Source organism: Rhineura floridana, chromosome 2, assembly GCF_030035675.1.
Source record: "Rhineura floridana isolate rRhiFlo1 chromosome 2, rRhiFlo1.hap2, whole genome shotgun sequence".
Classification (NCBI taxonomy): Eukaryota; Metazoa; Chordata; class Lepidosauria; order Squamata; family Rhineuridae; genus Rhineura; species Rhineura floridana.
In genome coordinates, this window is record NC_084481.1 from 162,520,881 (window position 1) to 162,540,478 (window position 19,598).

The 19,598-nt window shown below is 42.1% G+C and overlaps 1 protein-coding gene across 3 annotated transcripts in view; it reads right to left on the reverse strand.

Annotated features, from left to right (window-relative positions):
* Positions 1-625: 625 nt before the first annotated feature.
* SLC8A3 (solute carrier family 8 member A3) overlaps positions 626-19,598 on the reverse strand; it is a 214,186-nt gene continuing 195,213 nt past the window's right edge. For all 3 annotated transcript variants that reach the window (XM_061611157.1, XM_061611158.1, XM_061611156.1), the window contains 4 exons: positions 12,277-12,401; positions 10,265-10,364; positions 6,366-6,641; positions 626-1,934 (listed from right to left, as the gene is read on the reverse strand). In XM_061611157.1, coding sequence (XP_061467141.1) covers positions 1,558-1,934; positions 6,366-6,641; positions 10,265-10,364; positions 12,277-12,401 — 878 coding nt within the window. In that variant the 3' untranslated portion in view covers positions 626-1,557. The remainder of the gene's footprint in view (positions 1,935-6,365; positions 6,642-10,264; positions 10,365-12,276; positions 12,402-19,598) is intronic.

Sequence of the window (19,598 nt, forward strand, 5' to 3'; positions counted from 1 at the left end):
CTATTCTCTCATCCCCTCCTCTGGCATGGCTGCAAGGAGATTAGAAGCAGCAGCTTTCATGTTAAACTAACTGAAGATTGTTGTTTCTTCCAAACTGTACACAGCAGTTAGTTTTAACTATGGTTTATCCAAACAAGCCAGGATCATAAATTGCGCTTTAAGATTAATTTGTTTGTTTTTTAATAAACTATATAGTTTTAACTCTCTGTTTGTCCAAGTTTGGACATAAAGAAGAACTGTCATTAGTTGAAAATGGAGATGGATGCTTCCAATCTCCCCCTTGTGACCACAACAAAGGACGAAGGGTGAGTGCAACCAGCCTGAGGCTTGTTCATTCAACACTAAACTATAGTGTTACATCAGAATGCAGTGTTTGAGAGCTTCCTTTTACAAATGGGATGCTAAAGCAGCCACTGGATCATCATCCACGATGCAATCTGGCAATGCAAGCCAAGAGGGACCACCAGAATTCCTTGCCTTCTCCTCTAATGTTTTTAAGAGCAAAGTCGACCCAAAGGAAATGCTTGGAAGACTTTGAGTGGCACCTTAAAACCTCAAAGTTTTCTTCATATGCACCAACAAATGTGAGAACAGCAAATTATTTACATAAATTCATCTCCACTTTAAAAAAAAATCATGTTTCCTATAAATTGAACAAAACAGCTTGTCAGGCTCAAAAATGGGGAAAAAACTTGTGCTGGTTTTTCTGTACTGCTGTTTTCCACACTGCAGGCTTCCCCCCCCCTTGTGTTGGTTTATTTACCTTTCATAAATGACTATATATATATATATATTTGTTCTCTGCAGTGCCAAAAGCTTTAGTTAATTACACATAGAGAATTGCCATATTCAAAATACACACGTTACATACACGATTGTTACAGGTCTTTCTTTTTTGGTAGCCCAGGCAGGTGAATGCTCCAGCCTTCAATGGTATTTTTCCTGAACGCGTCTGTGTGTGTCTTGTGTTGTGTTTGCATTTCAAATGCCACAGTCTAGCACTGTAACTCTAAAAGAAAATGAAGAGTGAGTCTTTTCATAGACATTGTTTATGCAATGTATATATATATATATATATAAAAAGTAGCATTTTCAACCCCAGCACTAATGCTGGTGTGAGGTTTCTGAGTGCTAAAGAAGGAAAACAGATTTGCCACTCCAGTTTTTTTTTAAAAAAACACCCAAATATTCACCCACATTATTTGTAAGCTTTCCATCCGAATACATGACATTTTGTAAGGCGGAGGAAGGAACAAAGTTGAGATCAGCAGCAACATTAAAAAAAATGCGTACTTTGAAAAGCTGCTGGCATTTCTGATTTGACTGGATGGGGTCAGTGGCTTGGTTGATGTTGGCTCTGTTTTAATTGTTTTTTTTCCCTTTTGTGATGATAGTTTTGCCCTTCTTAAAGCCCATTTGTCCTTCAATCTGGGCCATTATGGAATCTTGATTGATAGCTGTCACTCCTGGTTTGACAACACTTTGAGGACGGGTGTCCAATGAGGTAACAAAGGAGGGGGAAGGCCCTCCCTACCATCTTGATCATCTTTCCATAGCTTAGAACCCTTTGATGTAGCAGTAGGCCTCCAGGGTGGCAAACAAAATGTACAGTAGCCACAAGCTCACAAACAGCAAAGTTGTGGCAAGTCTGCACCCTTTAGGACCTCCTAGTTCCCCTCCAAGATGAGGCCGTCTTCGGTACAGCAGGACGCTGATACAGATGAAAGCAAAAATGGTGAACAGCGTTACAGAGAAGGCGAGAGTGCCTGCTGTCACACGGAACTCCTTTCCCTGGGAAGCCCAGTAGATGGCGGCCACTGACCATGCCAGTCCAATGCCCAAGAAGACATTGACAGCATTGCTGCCCGTGACATTGCCGATGGAAGCATCTGCATACACATCTTGGATGGCGGCTGCTTTGCTGGCAAAAGTGTCTGAAATGGAAAGAAGAAACTGGGCTATGAGGAACAACGAAACAGTCAGGGAGTCAGTCATGTTTACTTTGAGCAAGATACATAATTGGCAAATGGAAGATGGAGGTAGAGCCAAAAATGTAGGCCCAGTCTCACTGAAGTGGTAAACCTTGTGTCTAGGGCTATACCACTTCAGGCTACAATAAAAGCTCACATGATGGTGAAGGGATGGATATGTATGTATAAGAACAATTGGTCATGTGAACCTCCACCTGCAGTCTGAAGCGGTACATCCCAGACTCTGGTTTAAATATCACCTCAGCAGAAACAAGGCTTTAACCTTCCCATAACCAGCTGAGTATAATGTATATATTTATTTTAAAGGTTGATAAGCTATCTTTTAGGGAAACTACTCTCACAAGGCAGCTCCCATACAATATTAAAACCCAAATTACAGCAAAACACATTTAAAAACCATCATACAATGCCAGCAAAATTAAAGCCATAAAACCTGTTACAAGAAGTTGTAGTCAAGTGATCAGCTTATCACCTTCCTTCCTTTCAGTTATTGCAGAGGTGGGGAACCTTTTTCAGCATGACGGACACTTTTTTTGTGTGGGCAACCTTCTGGGGCCACATGCCAGGGACAAAGCAAACAAGCAGGTGGAGCAACAGACATTACCCTCAACCTTTGTTTAGTAGGCTACATTCCAACCACACCAATCCAGAGCTTTCTTTCTACACATAACTTGCTCCATGCGTCTCTGTCCTTCTTCTAGACAACCAAAAGACATGATCAGAGTTCAAGATATTTCAGCCAGGCCCAAGCACTTGAGGAGGGTGTACAGCAGCGTCAGTGAGGGATGTGGTCTAGGGAGGGGAAGTGGCCTGGAGGGTCACATTCAGCCTTGAGCCTCAGGTTCACCCCGCCACTGCATTACTGTGTACTGTGGCATAGTAACTTCTATCTGTGATAGTAATTTCAGACAACCAGCCATCATGGGCAAGTTTTGTTCTTTATGTGACAAACATGACTATGCAAAGTTGGGATGTGGTTCAGCTGATGTTTTCAGATCCTGCAGTGTTCTAGGATTGTTTAATACTCATCCTCTCAACCCCTCCAACTGATTTCCCCTCCTTGTGCTCCCACAGAACCTCAGAGACCAGAAAGATGCCAGCTTTGTGGTGTAGAAAAAATGTTGGGCCAGTGTTATCGCCAGGATGGAAGGAAGAAATGGCAGGCAGGGGAAAGGGTGAGAGAGGTTCAGTGCCCTTCTCCTGCTGAATCGCCCTTGCATATTCTCCCAGCCCTGCACAAGTAGTTCTGAACAAACACAGGTTTGGGAATATGCGTGGTGTTGTCATAATGAAAAGTTTGAGCCTTTGACTAAGATCTCCCTGTTTCTTGCCAGAATGTAACTCCACGCGTGAATGGTTTATTGTGGTTAACTCTAAAATAGCTTCATTGCCACGAACTCTGGATGTGCAGACTTGAGAAACCAAGGGAGCTATACACAGTGCTGATGTAAGCTGACAGTGTAACCAACTATTATTCTGAGGCTATGCTTTGCATGCAGGCAACTCTGTTCTGAGGCCTTGAGGTGACTCTTGCAGCCAGAAGGGCAATAATGGCTCTAGTACAAATTTAGAACAGATGCATTTACCAAAACAAAAGTCTTATTTAGAGCAAACCTTGAGAATAGAGTATTGACTGCATGCAAGGGGAAGGGCCATAGCACAGTGGCAGAGCATCTGCTTGGCATGCAGAAGGTCCCAGGTTCAATCCCTGGCATCTCCAAGAAGGGTTGGGAGAACTCTCTGTAATATGGAGGGATTTCATGCAATCCAGCAAAACTTGGTTGCAACAAAGTCACAGGAAGCTGAGCACCCATCGGTCCCTCTAGCTCAGTATTGTCTGCTCTGATTGGCAGCAGACAAGAAATCACTGCCAATCTGGCTATCTGAGACCTTTTTCAATGGAGCTGCAAGAAACTGAATCAGAGGCTTTTGCCTACAAACCACCTGCCCTGCCACTGAGTTCCCTGTCCCTTGCCTCTTCCAGTCAAAACCATTGCCCCCGTCAGATATTTGCTCCTAAGGTGTGGGCAGAGGAACAGGCCCTGCCACCAGCTCCACTCACTGAATATCTGTGTGCGTTGGGTAGAAGCCTGATGGGGGGCTGCCCTTGCATGCTTTCTGTCTCCAAATATCCCACCCTATGCACAGAGGTTAAGAGGGCCGAGCTGGAAGGTATTGCAGGCCAGCTTTCCTCTTCATGCAGTCTTTGAAAGTGTGGAGGAAACAAATGAAGTGGGCTAAAATTTCCTTGTGCTGTGTTCCTTGACTTTTGGATCCCTGGCTTCTGTGATTCTCTTTTTTTTTTTACAATAATTTTTATTCAAATTTTCATAAAACATACAAAACAAAATCATAAAACATTCAAAGACAAAAAACAAAACAAAACAAAAATGATTAAACAAAAAAATAAAATATTGACTTCCCATTTGTCACAGATCAAATCAGTTATAGGTCTACAATATATAACAATCCTGTCTCTTAAATTATATTATAAAATCACTTTCCTCCAGTAGTTATCTTAATTAATCATCAAATCTCATAAACATTACTTTATTCTTTCCACAAAAAGTCAAAGAGAGGTTTCAATTCTTTAAGAAATATATCTATCAATTTTTCTCCAAATAAACATGTCAATTAATCCATCTCATCAAAATCTGTTAGGTCCAATAATTTCAATAGCCATTATTCCATTATCCCTATTAATTTCATCTTCCATCTTCAATAGTCCTGTTAAATCCAGTAATTTCAGTGTCCAATCTTCCATTATCAGTATTCCATAATAATCTTGCTGTCATAGCCATAGTCATATAATAAGAGTCTGATGGGAATTTCCTCTATCCCAAATATTTTCTTGCCATCCATTCTGAATAAGTTGCTGAAGTACTGTTGTAAAGTCATATCTCTGTTCTTCTTTTTTACAAAATGCACTGGCTCATCTCTTGAGAGTTTTTCCATTGTCACATGGCTGCAGTTAATTCCATAGATTTTCACTATATCAAACTCCATCACGTCATTCCAGTCCAGAAGATTATCCAAGCCATTGATAACTTTATCTCTAATATCTTCATTAATTTCTTCAGAGATAACGTTAAATTCCAAACAGTAGATTTTATTTCTAATATCCATAAACTCCAGATCTTTTTCCAATTCCACATTTGTTCCAATCTCCAGGGCTTATATCTTCCCTTTATTTTTTCTTTTCTCATCTCTGATCTCATTCTCCTCTCTCACAGGATCCCCTATTTCTTTAAACTCCTGCGTCATTTTGCTCAGTTCAATTTTCAGCTCCTTACTGCCCTGTCGCAGGGTTTGTTTCGTTATCTCAATCTCATCCATTATTTTCTGAAACATAATTACTTCCAGATTCTCAGCCACTTTCTTGATTGCCATTTTTAAAACCACGAAAACAAAGCAAAACAGAAGTAAAGAAGAACCACTTCTTATTTCAGCAACAATTGGGTTAATATTCCAGGCTTGATGACATCACAGTATAAACAGAGCAGCCTGCCTTATCTCTCTATGTTCAAGAATACAAAACAAATTTGGTTCCCAGCATCAAAACAGTTAGTGGCGTCGTGAAGAAGCAGATTCGTCGAAATAAAATAGACCAAAAAGAGAATAGTCCCAGACAATATAACATTCCTCGGAACAGAAATCCCTCTTCTGTTTATATCTTTAGGATGCACTTCCAGGACAGCTTTTTGCAACAGAAACAGAGATAAGCTGTTAATTTCGTGAATAACAGAGAAGAGTTATAGCTCACCCAGAAGTACTTCAAAGCCGATCAATCTGACAAATCTCCTTTTGCTGCAACAATTTAAACCAAGTAAGAAAAATAATAGAAAGAAGGGTGCTTGCCTGTTAGTCGGTTTTCTCTTTGAAGAAAAGATAAACGTATCGCATTAAACAGATAGAGCAAAAGTTTGGAAGTCCGTCCGGCATTGTTGGCTGGACCTTTTCTCATAAATTAATGAAATCCAGTCCTCCCAACAAAAACAGGCTTTTGAGGTTGATCTCTACGTTTCTCCCTGCCCGGGAGAAATTTCATCAGTCAAAAAAAAATGTTCTGACTGATTTATATCTGAATAAGCTTCTTTTGAGGCGGGAGCCCGTCTCAAAAGCAGGCACAAGCGAAGTCACCCTTCCCGGAAGTCCCTGGCTTCTGTGATTCTCCACAGTGACTGAAGGCGCTTAGGACCTTTGGACCATCATCGTCTACATGTGAAGGTGGGGGGTGGGGAGGGTTGCCTGGCACTCAAGGAAGGTAAATGTGGGGTGATCATAACTCAACCTTTGCAAGGAGTGCTCCTGTTTGAACAGTGGGATGGCGAAGAGAGAACCTGCATGGAGGAAACCGACCAATAGCCTTCTCACCTGGAACTGAAGTACCAAAAGCCACAAAGACAACAGCGGTCACTGAATCCTTGAGACCAATAGTGCAGCCAAAATGAGAAGCTAAGTCTCCAATGATGGCGGTGAGCATGCCAATGATCAGGATGGACACGACAAAGCAAGCCCAGCCGTTGCAGTACTCGGTGGGTGGGACGCAGGCAAACAGCACCTTCCAGAAGACGGTCAGGAAGTGCATGACATAGTCAAAGCAGGAGGGCAGGCGCTCCTCACCAGACTCATCCTCATCTTCATCGCCTGCTGCAGGAAACAGAAGAGAGGAAACCCATCATCAGAGGGTTCTGCGGAAATCCCAAGATCACAACTACATTGGGTGGACTGCAGACCTAGAAGCAGTGCTTTTGTGTGATGGTACTCACTAGTATGGAGCACCATCACCTCTTTTTTTGCTGTCCATGGCAGCCATTTTGAGCTGGCACCCATGGCACTTTTATCAAAATATGAGTACCGACACCTAGGGATGTGCCAGAATGCTGCCCAACTTGAATTTTTCATTAATTGACTTATTTCCAATTGCTGAGGGTCAGATTTTAATGAAGCAAATTTCTGCGGCTATTTTTGAAAATGGACTTTAAAAAAATCTGCCTCTAAAACATTGATTTTAAGAATGATAATTTATCAATATTTCCTTTTAAAATATTGATATTTTCTTTGAAATATCAATATTTGATACAGTATTGTCTTCAAAATATCAATAATTCCTTAAAAATATCAATATATTAGTATAGTGAAAAAAATACGGATCAGTAAAAGCAGCGACTAGTGGATAAAGAACAAACTTGAATTGATGCCATCCTGTTAGATTGACAGAATGCTTTCGAATCTGTACCAGCTAATAGATCCCATCCATACTGGCACCTCATTTTTACTCTCCAAAAGGCACTGCCTAGTAGTCATGGTATCAATGATCCTCATCACTCCACAACATCTTGAGAAGGTCTTGTGGACAATGCTGAGCTCTGGTACCTAAAAGGGAAGGAAAGGCTCAAGCCGCACAGTGATGACAAATATCAGCATCACTGGCTTTTGGATTTCCTTGCACGGGGCTCAGGGAGGAATGTTGGCTCCAGACTTTTGGGATGGAACGAGCCACCAGAGCCTGGTGCTTGGTGACAGCTGCTAACAACTTGGAGGGGCATGTCAATTAAGTACCTATTGCCCACTGCCCAGGGGACAAAGAGAAACCAATGTTTCACCTCTCAGTCCTTCTTGCTTTTGAAAATACACATTGTCAACTATTTTGGTTGATGTCCCCTGTGCCCTGTTCCCACTGATCTGCTAGACTAACATCATCAAATATGGTTACACTACAAAAACCTCAGAATTAAAAGGGGGCACCTGAAGGTGTTCAAGCAGGGCAGGTGCACCCTGTTGTGTGACTATTGGAGCCCCCACCAGCATCTAAGAGCACCATTTAATTTGACTCAGACCGAGGAGGCACCATTTCCAGGCTTAGGATCTATTAGAACTGCTTCTTCCCTGATCGAGTTTCTGGATAGCATATACGAAGGCTCAGGAAGTATCCCAGCCACTATTTGCAATTGTCTGACACTGCATTGGATCTTGACCTGAAAGCTGTTCCTGCTGCTTTCCAGTCACTCCCGGCTTCGCTTTCCTCCCTGCTTCCTGGCCCTCCTCTCTGAGGCCTTGGTTGCCAGCCTAGTCTTCTGTGTGCTTTCTACAACTGCTTTGTTACCCTGACCTCCTCCAGCATGAGTGAGGAACCTGCAGTGCTCCAGATCTTGTTGGACCATGATCATGGCTGGGACTGTAGGGAGTTAGGAGTCCATCTGGAGGGCCACAGATCAGACACCCCTGATCTGCAGCTTCTTTCTCCTCCCGTTAGACATTAACCTTTGACTTCCTAGTGGTATTAGTCTGTCTTCTTTGCTTACAGTACTCCAGACCTACCTTGCTCCTGCCTTTCCCTCATCAAAATCTGATCTTGCCATGAATCACTAGGCTATGAATGAGAACATTCACATATACATGACCTTTAGAAACACAGAAGAAGTGAAGCAGCGTGTACTAGGTAGATTACTTAGGGATAGCCAGGAGATACACTCTCCTCTAAATTAACCATAGAAAAAGACTCTTTCCACTCAGAGGTCTTCATTAGTGCTGAAAAAATAAATGGCTCTGTGGGCTTCGCCTCAGTTTCATCTGCTTCTTTGGAACTCTACAGGGTTAGGAAGGGGAAACGGTACGGGACACTATGGTTCCCTATGCCTTGTAAAGGGACCAGGATATTTGAAAGTGGGTCACCAACAAGAGAAGCATTTCTTAATGTCCTTAATGTTCTTGTACGAGCACCCAGAGGATATGACTATATTTATTACCATAGCAACAGAGACGGCATTGTGAAAATACTGAAGGCCACTCAGGCATGCTTATTCATCTTTGAATCATTTGAAGCTGAAGGATGACTTCAAAGAAATGACTTCCTTGCACAACATGCTAGTTGAATCTTCATACTGTATCTGGGGCCGTACATTCAATGACAAGACACCGGGGCATTGGCTTCACATTGTCTGAGGTTTGGAGAAAGATTTCACACCCATGCTCTACTGTAACACACTTGGGGCTATTATATGAAGCTAGCAAAATGGGTGTGGTGCATGAGAAGTCTGGGGCACCAAGATGGAAGGCAGGTTTTGCCCTCACCACAACAGTGGCCCCATGTGGAAAGGTGCATGGTGACCATTCAGTCATATGGGAGAAAGTCCAGGGGTGCACTTGGAGGCATCCTTTAAGGATAGCTAAGCCTGCTACCCACCCCAGGTATCCCATTTTTTCTGCTTACATAGGCTCACTGAAAAGTAGCCCTTTCTCCAAGAAGAATGCAAGGTGCCCAGGAAGGGAACGTGCGCTGGGAAACATCTTGAAAGAAGTGACAAGTTTTAAAAGGGAAACATCTGTTTATTTCCTCTGATTCATCCTTTCCCAACCAGTGTGCCTCCAGATGTTGTTGGACCACAATTCCCATATTTCCTGACCATTGGCAATGCTGGCTGAGGCTGATGGGAGTTGTGGTCCAACAACATCTGAAGGCACACTGGCTGGGAAAGGCTGCTCTAATTATTTGACTTGCTATCTCTGTTATATTCTATTTTGTGCAAAATGTGATGGCAGTTTTTTTAAAAACAGTTGCCTACTCCTAGATAATCTATTCACTCATAATCCAAACCACAAAGGTAAATTATTTTTAAGCACTGCTCAAGATTTCCACAGTACACATGAGCTGCCAAAGCGTAGCTAAAATCTGTATGAATTAAGTGTTCACATTTAATCTAGCAGACTAATTGACTAGTTTCATTTAGTTGATTAATCAGTAGTAGTCAATTTTAACTGAGAGAGCTACTTTTAATTATCTGAAAATTAAAGGAACAACCTAGTTAATTTTTTTAGGCTATTTTCATTCTGGCAAGTTACTGCAACAGGAAATGAAAAAAGAGAGAAAATAATAATGAATAGCTGTTCCTTCTGATAGCTTTTCTTTGTTAAATTGTAGGTTATCTCACACTTCCTTCAATATCTTAAAAAGTCACCTATATTGAACTTTTTGAAATGTTCAGATGAAAAGTAATTCATTTGTTGATTAAAATGCAGATCACTGATCAACTGAAACTGTTTAATCACTTACCAGCGCTAATAAACATTCATTCAGTGCCCAATGTGCGGATAAAACAAGAGAACAAAATACAAGACCCCCCCCAAAAAACTCTGGCCAATCTGCAAAGCTGAGGCCTTTGAGTGGAGACCTTAATGATAGCTGGTGCAGGACAGAGTGATCATTAAAGCATTTTTTCTCCTTTTTCTCTGTGACAGTAGCCTTGGTTGTGTCACAGGCATTACTTTCTCACCTGCACTGACTGTAATGGCTTCCATGAACTGGTCCCGCCATGAATTTGTTCCTACAACCAAGGCCAGGTTTGTCTTCTTGATGAGCTTGTCCACTGTACTCTGTCAATTACAGTAACACAAAGAAAGCTGGTTCAGAATAGGCCTTCTGTTGGGAGAACTTTGCATAGGTACCTAACAGTGCAATCCTATACGTCCCATTGAGTTCAATGCAGCTTACTCCCATATAATAGTGTATACTACATAACATTCAGGCTAAGTGACTCTTAAAGACATATAAATCAAACCAGTTTTATGGCAACGAATGCACTTCTTTATACAAAGTCACATCAGATTCCTCATTTAAAACATCCATCTTTGCAACTTACAACCTATCTCAGGGATGGGCAACATCCCCTGCCGCGTGCTACCTGCATGAAATTAGATCAAGGGCTGCATGAAATCAGACTGAGAGCCACAAGTTGCTCAGTCTTAACCCATCTGGTCCAGGATCCTGTTTCTCATATTGGCCAGCCAGATGCCTATAGGAAGCCCACGTACATGACATGAGCCCAATAAAGCCATCTTCTGCAGTTGTTCCCCCAGCAGCTGGAGTTCAGGTGCATGATGCTTCTGATCCTGGATTTAGCATAGTAGCCACTGAAAGTCATGACTATATTTAAACCCCTTTGAAAGCCCTGTTTGGGCATTGTTGTTCCAAATAGCTCTGTCCCCTAGCCTTTGCACAAAGAGGGCGGCTATCTGTAGTGGCAGATCGTTGTGTGTACAGCTATACGTGCCAAGGCTCTTTGTACCAAGGCTAGGAAGAGGAGCTACTCAGCACATCCCCACTCCATGTTCTTGTGTTGATCAACAGGCATTAAGTCGATCGCCATTGCCACAGCTTATGGCAGCAAATTTAACAGTTTAATGATAAGAAAACTATATCTTTACAGAACAAACCACTGACATGTTTGGGATAAACAGAAGAAAAGGTAGGCTTAGAGGCCTGTCAGCTTGGAAGGCAAACTTCATTTGATGGTAAGGATCAGCAACTGGCAGCCCCAGAGTGAAATCTGCCTCCGCTGCCCAATTTCAGGACCAAAAAGTGAAAGAGACATGTGGAGGAACCATAAACTGGCACAGCAGGGTGATGACAGCTCACTTTGGTGGTGTGCATGTGTGTGTCTGCTTGGAGCTTTGATCTACTACTCTCCACTCCCTTTTCAATTGCTGGCTACAGTAAGCAGGTTTTAAGTCCATCTGCTCCAATAAGCAAGACAGAAAAAGAGAACAGTACAAACAAATGTTTTTACTAACAAATGTGTTAGAATATCTCTGACGGTTTCAAAAAGCACAGTTGCAAACATGACTGCACAGATTGAAGCTAAGTCAGTGCTAAACAACAGCATTTATTACCAGCTCTTCTTCCACGTGAAATATATATATATATATATCTGGTGACATAGTTGCCTATTGCTTAGGATTAGGAGATTTTCAGCATTTTTTCAGTGTTTTGTTCCCCTTCTTTCAATGGTAGCCATCAGAACATTCAAGTGAATGAATGGTGACAACTCTTCTTAGCTGTACATGACGATATTATATTTGGGAGTATCTGGCCACGTTGCTGTGCAAACAATATAGTTTGGATTCCCTCAGGATTGGCTAGCTCTGTTTTCAGGCATGACATGTCAGGAGAGGATTGTTGGGTGCCAATAGATGGTCTAATTCTGTAATGCCATAGGAACTCAAGTTTTCCTTTACCTTCCTTTCTTACTCTGCTTCTCTCCTCTTTCTTCAGAATCCCTCCTCTCCCTTCCTCTCCTCCATGGCCTTGCTGCTTATGACTCTCACTTTCTTCTCCTTTCCCTCAGTCTTCTCTCTCTGCCCATCACTGGTTTCCCTTTTCATACACTGCTTTTTCCTCCCTCCCTGCCTTGCCCTTTGTCCACCCCTTATTCCTCCTCTGATCACTTCCTTTCCTGGAGGTCCTCCCCTCACTTTCTCCCCCAAAGTCTTGGTACACAGCACTGACCTTGAATTCATAGGACTCTTCGATGACAACCTCCAGCTTGGGATGCTCGCCCAGCATCGGCTTCCCCATTTCTGCAATACGCTTGGCTTCCTCCTCTTCCATTGTCAGCTTCCTTTCCGCCACCTCTGTTGGGAAAGTGTGAACATATGGAGAATGTCCTCCACACTTTGAACACAGGGTAGAGGACATTGGACAAAAGTGCTGGGCAGAAGAGGGCTTTGTATGCGACTGGTCTCCTCTACAAGCTCCATAGAACAAATCTCATGAAGGCAATGGCAGAATGGAGTACTTTAAACTTAAAGTGCTGTTCCTATAAGATACTGAGGGTGGGGCCTAGACTGATACTATTTACCCTGAACAGTCAGATATTGGGCAAAATATGGATGCAACCTATTTTTCTGCCTGTTATATTTTCTTATTTTGTTCTCAAAAGGAAAGTGTGTTCTTAGAAGGGGAAGTGTTCTCTATTTGGGGCAAATTTTAAAAATATTAATTTCTTGAATACATTGCAACAGTTGTTGTTTTTTACTGTTTTCAACAGCATATTGGTTATTTTCTAAGCCCACTATCCAATGCAGAGTTACTAAAAGCAACAGACTCAAATATGTCTAGCTTCATACTCTATTGTGGTCTTAGACTGCAATCCAATGCACAATTACCTGGGAGTAAGTCCCATTCAATCCAATGGAGCTTACTTCTGAATGCACATGTATTGGATTGCAGCCCTCAAAATGTGGATTTTCAGGGTTTGTTAAAAGCCTATATCTATTGTATGATTTCTAGGTATGCAAAAGTATTTATTTTAGGACAGCCTGATTATGTGAGAGTTTGCAAAAGGCTTTGATCCTTTGAAAATATTAATACCACCAATTTAAACAAAAATAGTAGATGCCAAGATTTTATTGAACACAAATATTTCAGCAGGCAAATTCAAGAACTCAAAACAAAGTGAACTGGTCAAGGAAAGGGAATGATTATGTAAAATATATAATATTTTGTAAGATGTTCTTCTGTGACACTCACTGCCAACTGAGTTTGGGAGAGTTTAATGTATCTATTATTTCTTTCTCTGACTGTTTAAGAAAACATCAACACTTTCTGTGTTTGCAATAAAGAAGAGATTTCCCCCATTGATTATGTAATGACACTTGGTAGTTTGTTCAACTCAGTATTGAACAGTAACCCATATACACAAATGGATGTATTGCTCAATTATGTGTGCACGTGTGTGTACATGCACATAATTCATCCTGTGCTTTATCTAACATTTTATCCTGTACTTTATCTCAAAACCATGGTGGCTTTCCTAGGAGATTCCTCTGTGTTTTTTTAAAAATGTACAGAAGAAATAAGTCATTAGGGAACTGGAAGGGTTTCATATTCACATTGTATAGGGGGAGAACCTTTTTTCTTCCCAAGGACCATGTTCCCTTGTGGACAACCTTCTGAGGGATGCGTGCCAATGGTGGGTGGGGCCAGAGGCAAAGTGGGTGGAGCAATGGATTATGGTTAAAACATAGGCTGTAATCCAGCAGCGCATGAATCAGAGCTTTCTACACACACAGACACCTCACACAGCTCCCCATCCAACAGCACTCAGTGGGGCAGTAAAGGCAGGGTGGCACGGTGCACCTCACTTTCTGACACCAAGCATCACTGCTGCTTACCGACGGAGAGTGTTGAGGAGCTTGGTGGGGCATTTGTGGCAGGAGTGTTGGATTGGCTCCATTGCCATGTTTGCACCCCACTGAACTCTTCGCACCTCACCCCTCCTCCTCTTGATAAGCAACAGCAATGATCAGTCTCCATTCCCATCCAGCCAGGCAAAACCACTCGAGGAGAGTGTGGAACAGGGCCAGCCCCAGGCATGGCTTGGGGAGAAGGTGTGGTCCACAGATAGGCATGGCCTGGACAGCATCTTGAGGGCTGGATAGAGAAGCCTGGGGGGCTGCATTTGGCCCCTGGGGCTGAGGTTCCCCTCCCCTGTCATAGCGAGGTGAAAAAGGGGGTGGAGGAAGTTTAATTGAAGTGAAGACTGGATAAAACTTGATCTTCAGGATAGAAAAAGATAACAAATGACAATAAATGAATGCATTAGAGAAGCCTTCCCTAACTTGGTGCTCTCCAGGCATAGCCAATGTTCAGGGACAATGGCAGTTGCAGTCCAACAACACGTGGAGGGCCACAAGTTCTCCATCACTGGACTAAAAGCATTGTTTCCCTGTACACCACCCGGAGAATTCTTTGTCAATGGGCAGCAGAAAGATGTTGCAGATGAAATAGAATGTATACTATGTGTGGGATTTTCTTGACAAAATGCTTCTGCCAAAAGCATTTGTGGCCATGTTCTATAGAGCAGCATCAATGTACACAGGGCTTTTCCCTAGAGCAGTTAGCAATCTAGGTTTTGATGAACAAGGGATAACAAATGGAGAGGACCTAAGGTAACAAACTGAGATGCAAGGGTAAGAAGGGATAAAGATAACCAACATGAATCAAAGAAACAAATCTGACTGAAATTATGATTGAAATTGTGATATATGTAAAATTATAACATGATATTTGTACAATCTTGTATAATTTATACTCGTATAATGTGAACTTTCAGGATTTGTGTTTCTTATGAAATCTTGTTAGAAACAAGGTTAAGGAACACTGTCCTTGTCCATGGTGCCGATGATAACTACTAGCTGAAGCAATGGAAGGGACGGAAAAAAGTCTTGATTGGCAGTCATTTCTTATGTGGCCATTTTGTGGCAAAGCCATACAAGTCAATATTTTCAAGGGTTTCTTTTTTTCAAGTTGACTAGTCTTATGAATAGATTGGTGTGTGTCAGAATTGCACCTTACCACATCCTGGAAATCTATTGAAACTTGGGTTGAGCAAGAAGGTGGAAGTTGTGATCATAGCATGTGATAGACTGTGCAGCCACCATGCCAGAAAGCAGAAGTCAAGGGGAATTCATCATAAAAGTACTCCTAGATGAACCAACAGTGACCTGAATTGCTGCAATGGCGACAGCCCTCCTCCCAGCTCTCTAGGCTTCTTTGCTTTCAGGTAAGAGACTCAAGCCACAGAGCTCACACTATCAGCCCGTGCATGACCCCTGGAAATATAGATTGGGGCTGCCCCAGCTACCTGAGAGGTTTCAACTGGAGCAGCCTCAAACCCATTTTTTTCCAGAGCCTATTTTAAGAGCTGTTTGTCCTAAGGATGGATGCTAAAGAGGAAAGCCTTAGGTTGTCAACCTTTTGGGGGACATCCCTGGAATTTCCTGGTGCTCTCCAAAGTTGTACATGTTGCTTTCTATTTGAGGCAGTTAGACAAAGTCCTCCTACCAAAAAAAATTTAAAAAATTAATTGGTCCACTTTCCTTTTCAAGTCTGGTGCATTCTGAGAGCTGACCAATCAAATCTGCATCTCCTTCCTAAAGATGCATTGCTTCATATATGATACTGGCAGGACGTTCGCTTTTGCAATCTTTCCCACATCTATCTGCTGGATTGCATCTGCCTGGGGCTTCAGGCACTTGTGTGAGTTTGCACATGGGAAATCAAACATTACAGCCTCAGGTTGCAATCCTTTGCACACTTACTACAGAGCAAGCCTCATGGAACACAGTGTATCTTGCTTTCGTGAGCAGCCACCAAAATGTGGAAACAACTTCCAGTTGTGGTTGTTGTCATTATCATCACCACCAGAATTGATTCTCTGCCTTTCTATTGCAAATATGCAAGGCAGCTAAGCAATGGTTCCATAAAAATACAAAGAATGAAAGTGCCTTATTAACATTAATATTTTAAAAAAACAAAATAAATAACTTTAAGTAAGAAAGGATCATAAAACCCACAGTAGTCAAAACCTCCAGTTCTCAATTAAGAGACAAGATTGAAATAATAAAAAAGGCTTGGCTGCCTACCTACAGGTGAGTGGTGATGGGTCAGGTCAACCTCCCTCAGGAGGGCAACCCAGTTGCAACCAGCCTGCCCTGATGTGACCTACAGCGCTGCTTTGGAAAAGCAGTAGAGTTAGTAGCTATGGTAACTAGTGTCCTTCTCGCTAATATTTCTCAACTCACCCTTCTTGGCTGAACCCCTGACTTTTCCACTCTGAACTGGCATGCAAAGTCTAGACCCTGTAGATGTATGGTTTATAAGGATTTCTCTTGAATTTATGAAGACTTCAGATCATTTTGTGAGCGCAAGATGCCTGATATGAAGGAGCTTATAAATCCTGCATGGACTCCCACAGGGCTCATATTCTCCTTAAGAAATTATTCAGAGGCTAAAATGTCTGCACAGACTCCATATATCATTAAAACTTTGCCTCAACTCAAAAGCCCTGCCAGACTACAAAGATTATTAACTTTGAAAAGGCAGCACAATTTACAAAACATACAAGGACTCCTGTTTCAGGAGATACCACATTAATCTATCACTGTGGCAGAGACAAATCCATCTACCTTTCGAAGTAAATAATAAATTGAAGTGTCACAGCTCTTCTGTGCACCCCCACTGAGTGCTCCAGAATGGGGAATCCCTTTTTCAGCTGCCCTGCATGAGTCAGAAATGTCTTCACAGAAGAACAGAGGCCAAAACTAGATGCAACTTTGAATGTCAGGAGCATAATCCTTTCATGCTCTTCTGTCTGTTAGAAGGAGTTAGTGTGCAATAACAGATGGTGCATATCCCGAAGCACTTGGGTCATCACAATACAGAATTATGGACTTCACTTATGAGCATCACAGAGACCCCAAAGTAGAGAAAAAGCTAAACAGAGATCCTTCCTGAATTATGGCATTTCACAAAGACTGATGTTCTGAACTCATCTTTCTTTCTTTTCTCTAACATCAGAATGTCCTTCGGCAGTAGGAATGGTACAAGTACCTGCATAATGTCAGAACTGGGGCCACTGGTATAAGAACAATTTATTTGGCTTAAATATTTCATGCACTTTAACTTCAGTCCTCACTAAGTGCCAGTATATGCACTTTGTAAAAAAAAAAAAAAGTATAGGTTAATATTAATAACAAAAGAATAGATGACCAATCTAGCAGCAACCAACAGGCAAATAACAAGTTCCTTTGAGGATATATTAGAATTATCCCCTTGACGATAGACACAGTACAACACTGTGCCAGTATATCTGTTTATAGCTGCTATGTGGAGGCCACTTGGAATTGCTCAATTGAATAAGCTTGAGTAAGCAGTTAGAGTGTTGGACTATGACCTGGGAGACCAGGGTTCGAATCCATGAAGCTCACTGGGTGACCTTGGGCCAGTCACTGCCTCTCAGCCTCAGAGGAAGGCAATGGTAAACCCCCTCTGAATACCGCTTACCAAGAAAACCCTATTCATAGGGTTGCCATAAGCCAGAACTGACTTGAAGGCAGTCCATTTCCTTTTTTTTTTTCAAGCTACTTACATGCATCACTAGATGGACTGGATGATTTTCTCCACCCCATTGAAAAATGGTCTGGAACAGAGAATGTCATGCATTCCCCTGGACTGGATGCACTCTTTGTTCCACACATAACAAAAAAATGGAGTCCCCCACTGTCCCTTAGCCAGGCACCCATAATGCTGAGTGAGCTGCAATATATCCAGCCATGGAATGGGAGGGGCAAGCATGCGCACCATAGAGCTGGCCCACTGACTGTTTCCATGCCTTGAGTGTATGGAGTGGGGTCACTGGCTACCATTATGGACAGAGTATACGCATGGGCTTCACTCTCCAACATGTATGGGCATGTTGCAGTGCTTTTAGCCGCTTGTGCGCTGAGATGAGGGCTAGCAGGGGAGTTACAGGTCTCCACTGAACCCTGTGAAGTTCATCTCCTGCCCACTGATGCATTCCTTTGGGGGCCATTCAGAACAGAGGCTTCTGAACTGACTATTCCTATCCTCATGCACTCTTCCACAATCAAAACACTCTCTTCTCCTGCAGGTGAAAACACAGAAATACAACAACAACAACAATACTAACAACTATGACAACTATTCAGGTAGCACTATCTACACAACTTCTGGCCCTCAAGGAGTTTTTACACAGATGCGCACAGATCACAAAAGGAAAGAGAGTTGGGAAGTACAATAAAGGGGAAATCATCTGCGGACAATTCAAATGGATTGTCAGCCCCCCCTTTGAAGATGGGAAGGCACAACCACAAGTATCTGAAAGGAGGGAGTTCCATACTCAGTGACTGCAAAAGCACAATGGCCCACAGGCTTAAAGTGGCAGGAGTCCCATCAGCAGGTATGTCCGGGAACAAAAGAGCCAAAGAGTTTTTAATTTGACAGGTCAAGTCTGTCAAGGTGAATGCTGCCAAACTGCAGCTTAATTATTAACCAGCCTTGATTTGTCTGCATCAGCCTCAGCACTCAGCTTTCAACATGGACTGTACCCTAGACTCCCAGCTGTCAGTTCCAATTAGTCCTGATAAGGTCTGGAGATGCCAAGCAGGGAAATGAATGTGCCAGTTTGTCCTCAGTTCCCATCTCTGCTTTCCAGATATGGCAAAGGCTGGGAAGAACCAATTCCATCCTAACATCTCTCATTCTGAACCTCAGCAAGTTTTTAATCGGTACAGAGGAGACAAGATGCCCTCCTTTTTGACAAGGAGAAATGGATGAAGCATTTCCAGAAAGGTGGGGAAAGGCCCCCTTATTGCAATGGAAGTGTAAATTACAAAAGTTTCACAGAAACTCCAAGGTGAGTGACAGTAGTTCAAAAATGATCTTGAGATTAACTTCAGAGGAAAAGAAGATGAATGACTTGCCTCTAAGCATACCCTAATGTCTTTCTGTTTAGGTGCATAAAGATTTTGTCCATCCTGGACACTACACTTGCACGATGACTAGGGTTCCCTAGCTTTCTTTCTTATACAAAATGTATAAACTGTCCTTCATACAAAAATGCATTTTAGAATGGTGTAAAAAGAAATCTAAAATGACAAATATTGTATTTATTTATAAAAGTATTTAAATACCACCCTCTTGCAAAACTTCAGGACCCTGTACAGCAACATTATACATTATAAACCAAACCAACAGTGCAATACAACTAAGAGGAATAAAACCATAATCTAAAATGTCTGGAACATATTTTCCAGGACAGATTTTCCTAGAACACTTACAAACCTCATTCTGGTGTCTAAATATCCGTAGGAATGTAAGAACTTTATAACTGAATTCCTTGACCCCAAAAACATGTTCTAGGAGCTGAAATAGATGCAGTTAAAATTTGGCGGCAGCCATTCTGAAAGACGGTGTCTAGAAAATCTGTTCTAGAATATGATGAAGTCTATCCAAATGTTTTTGTT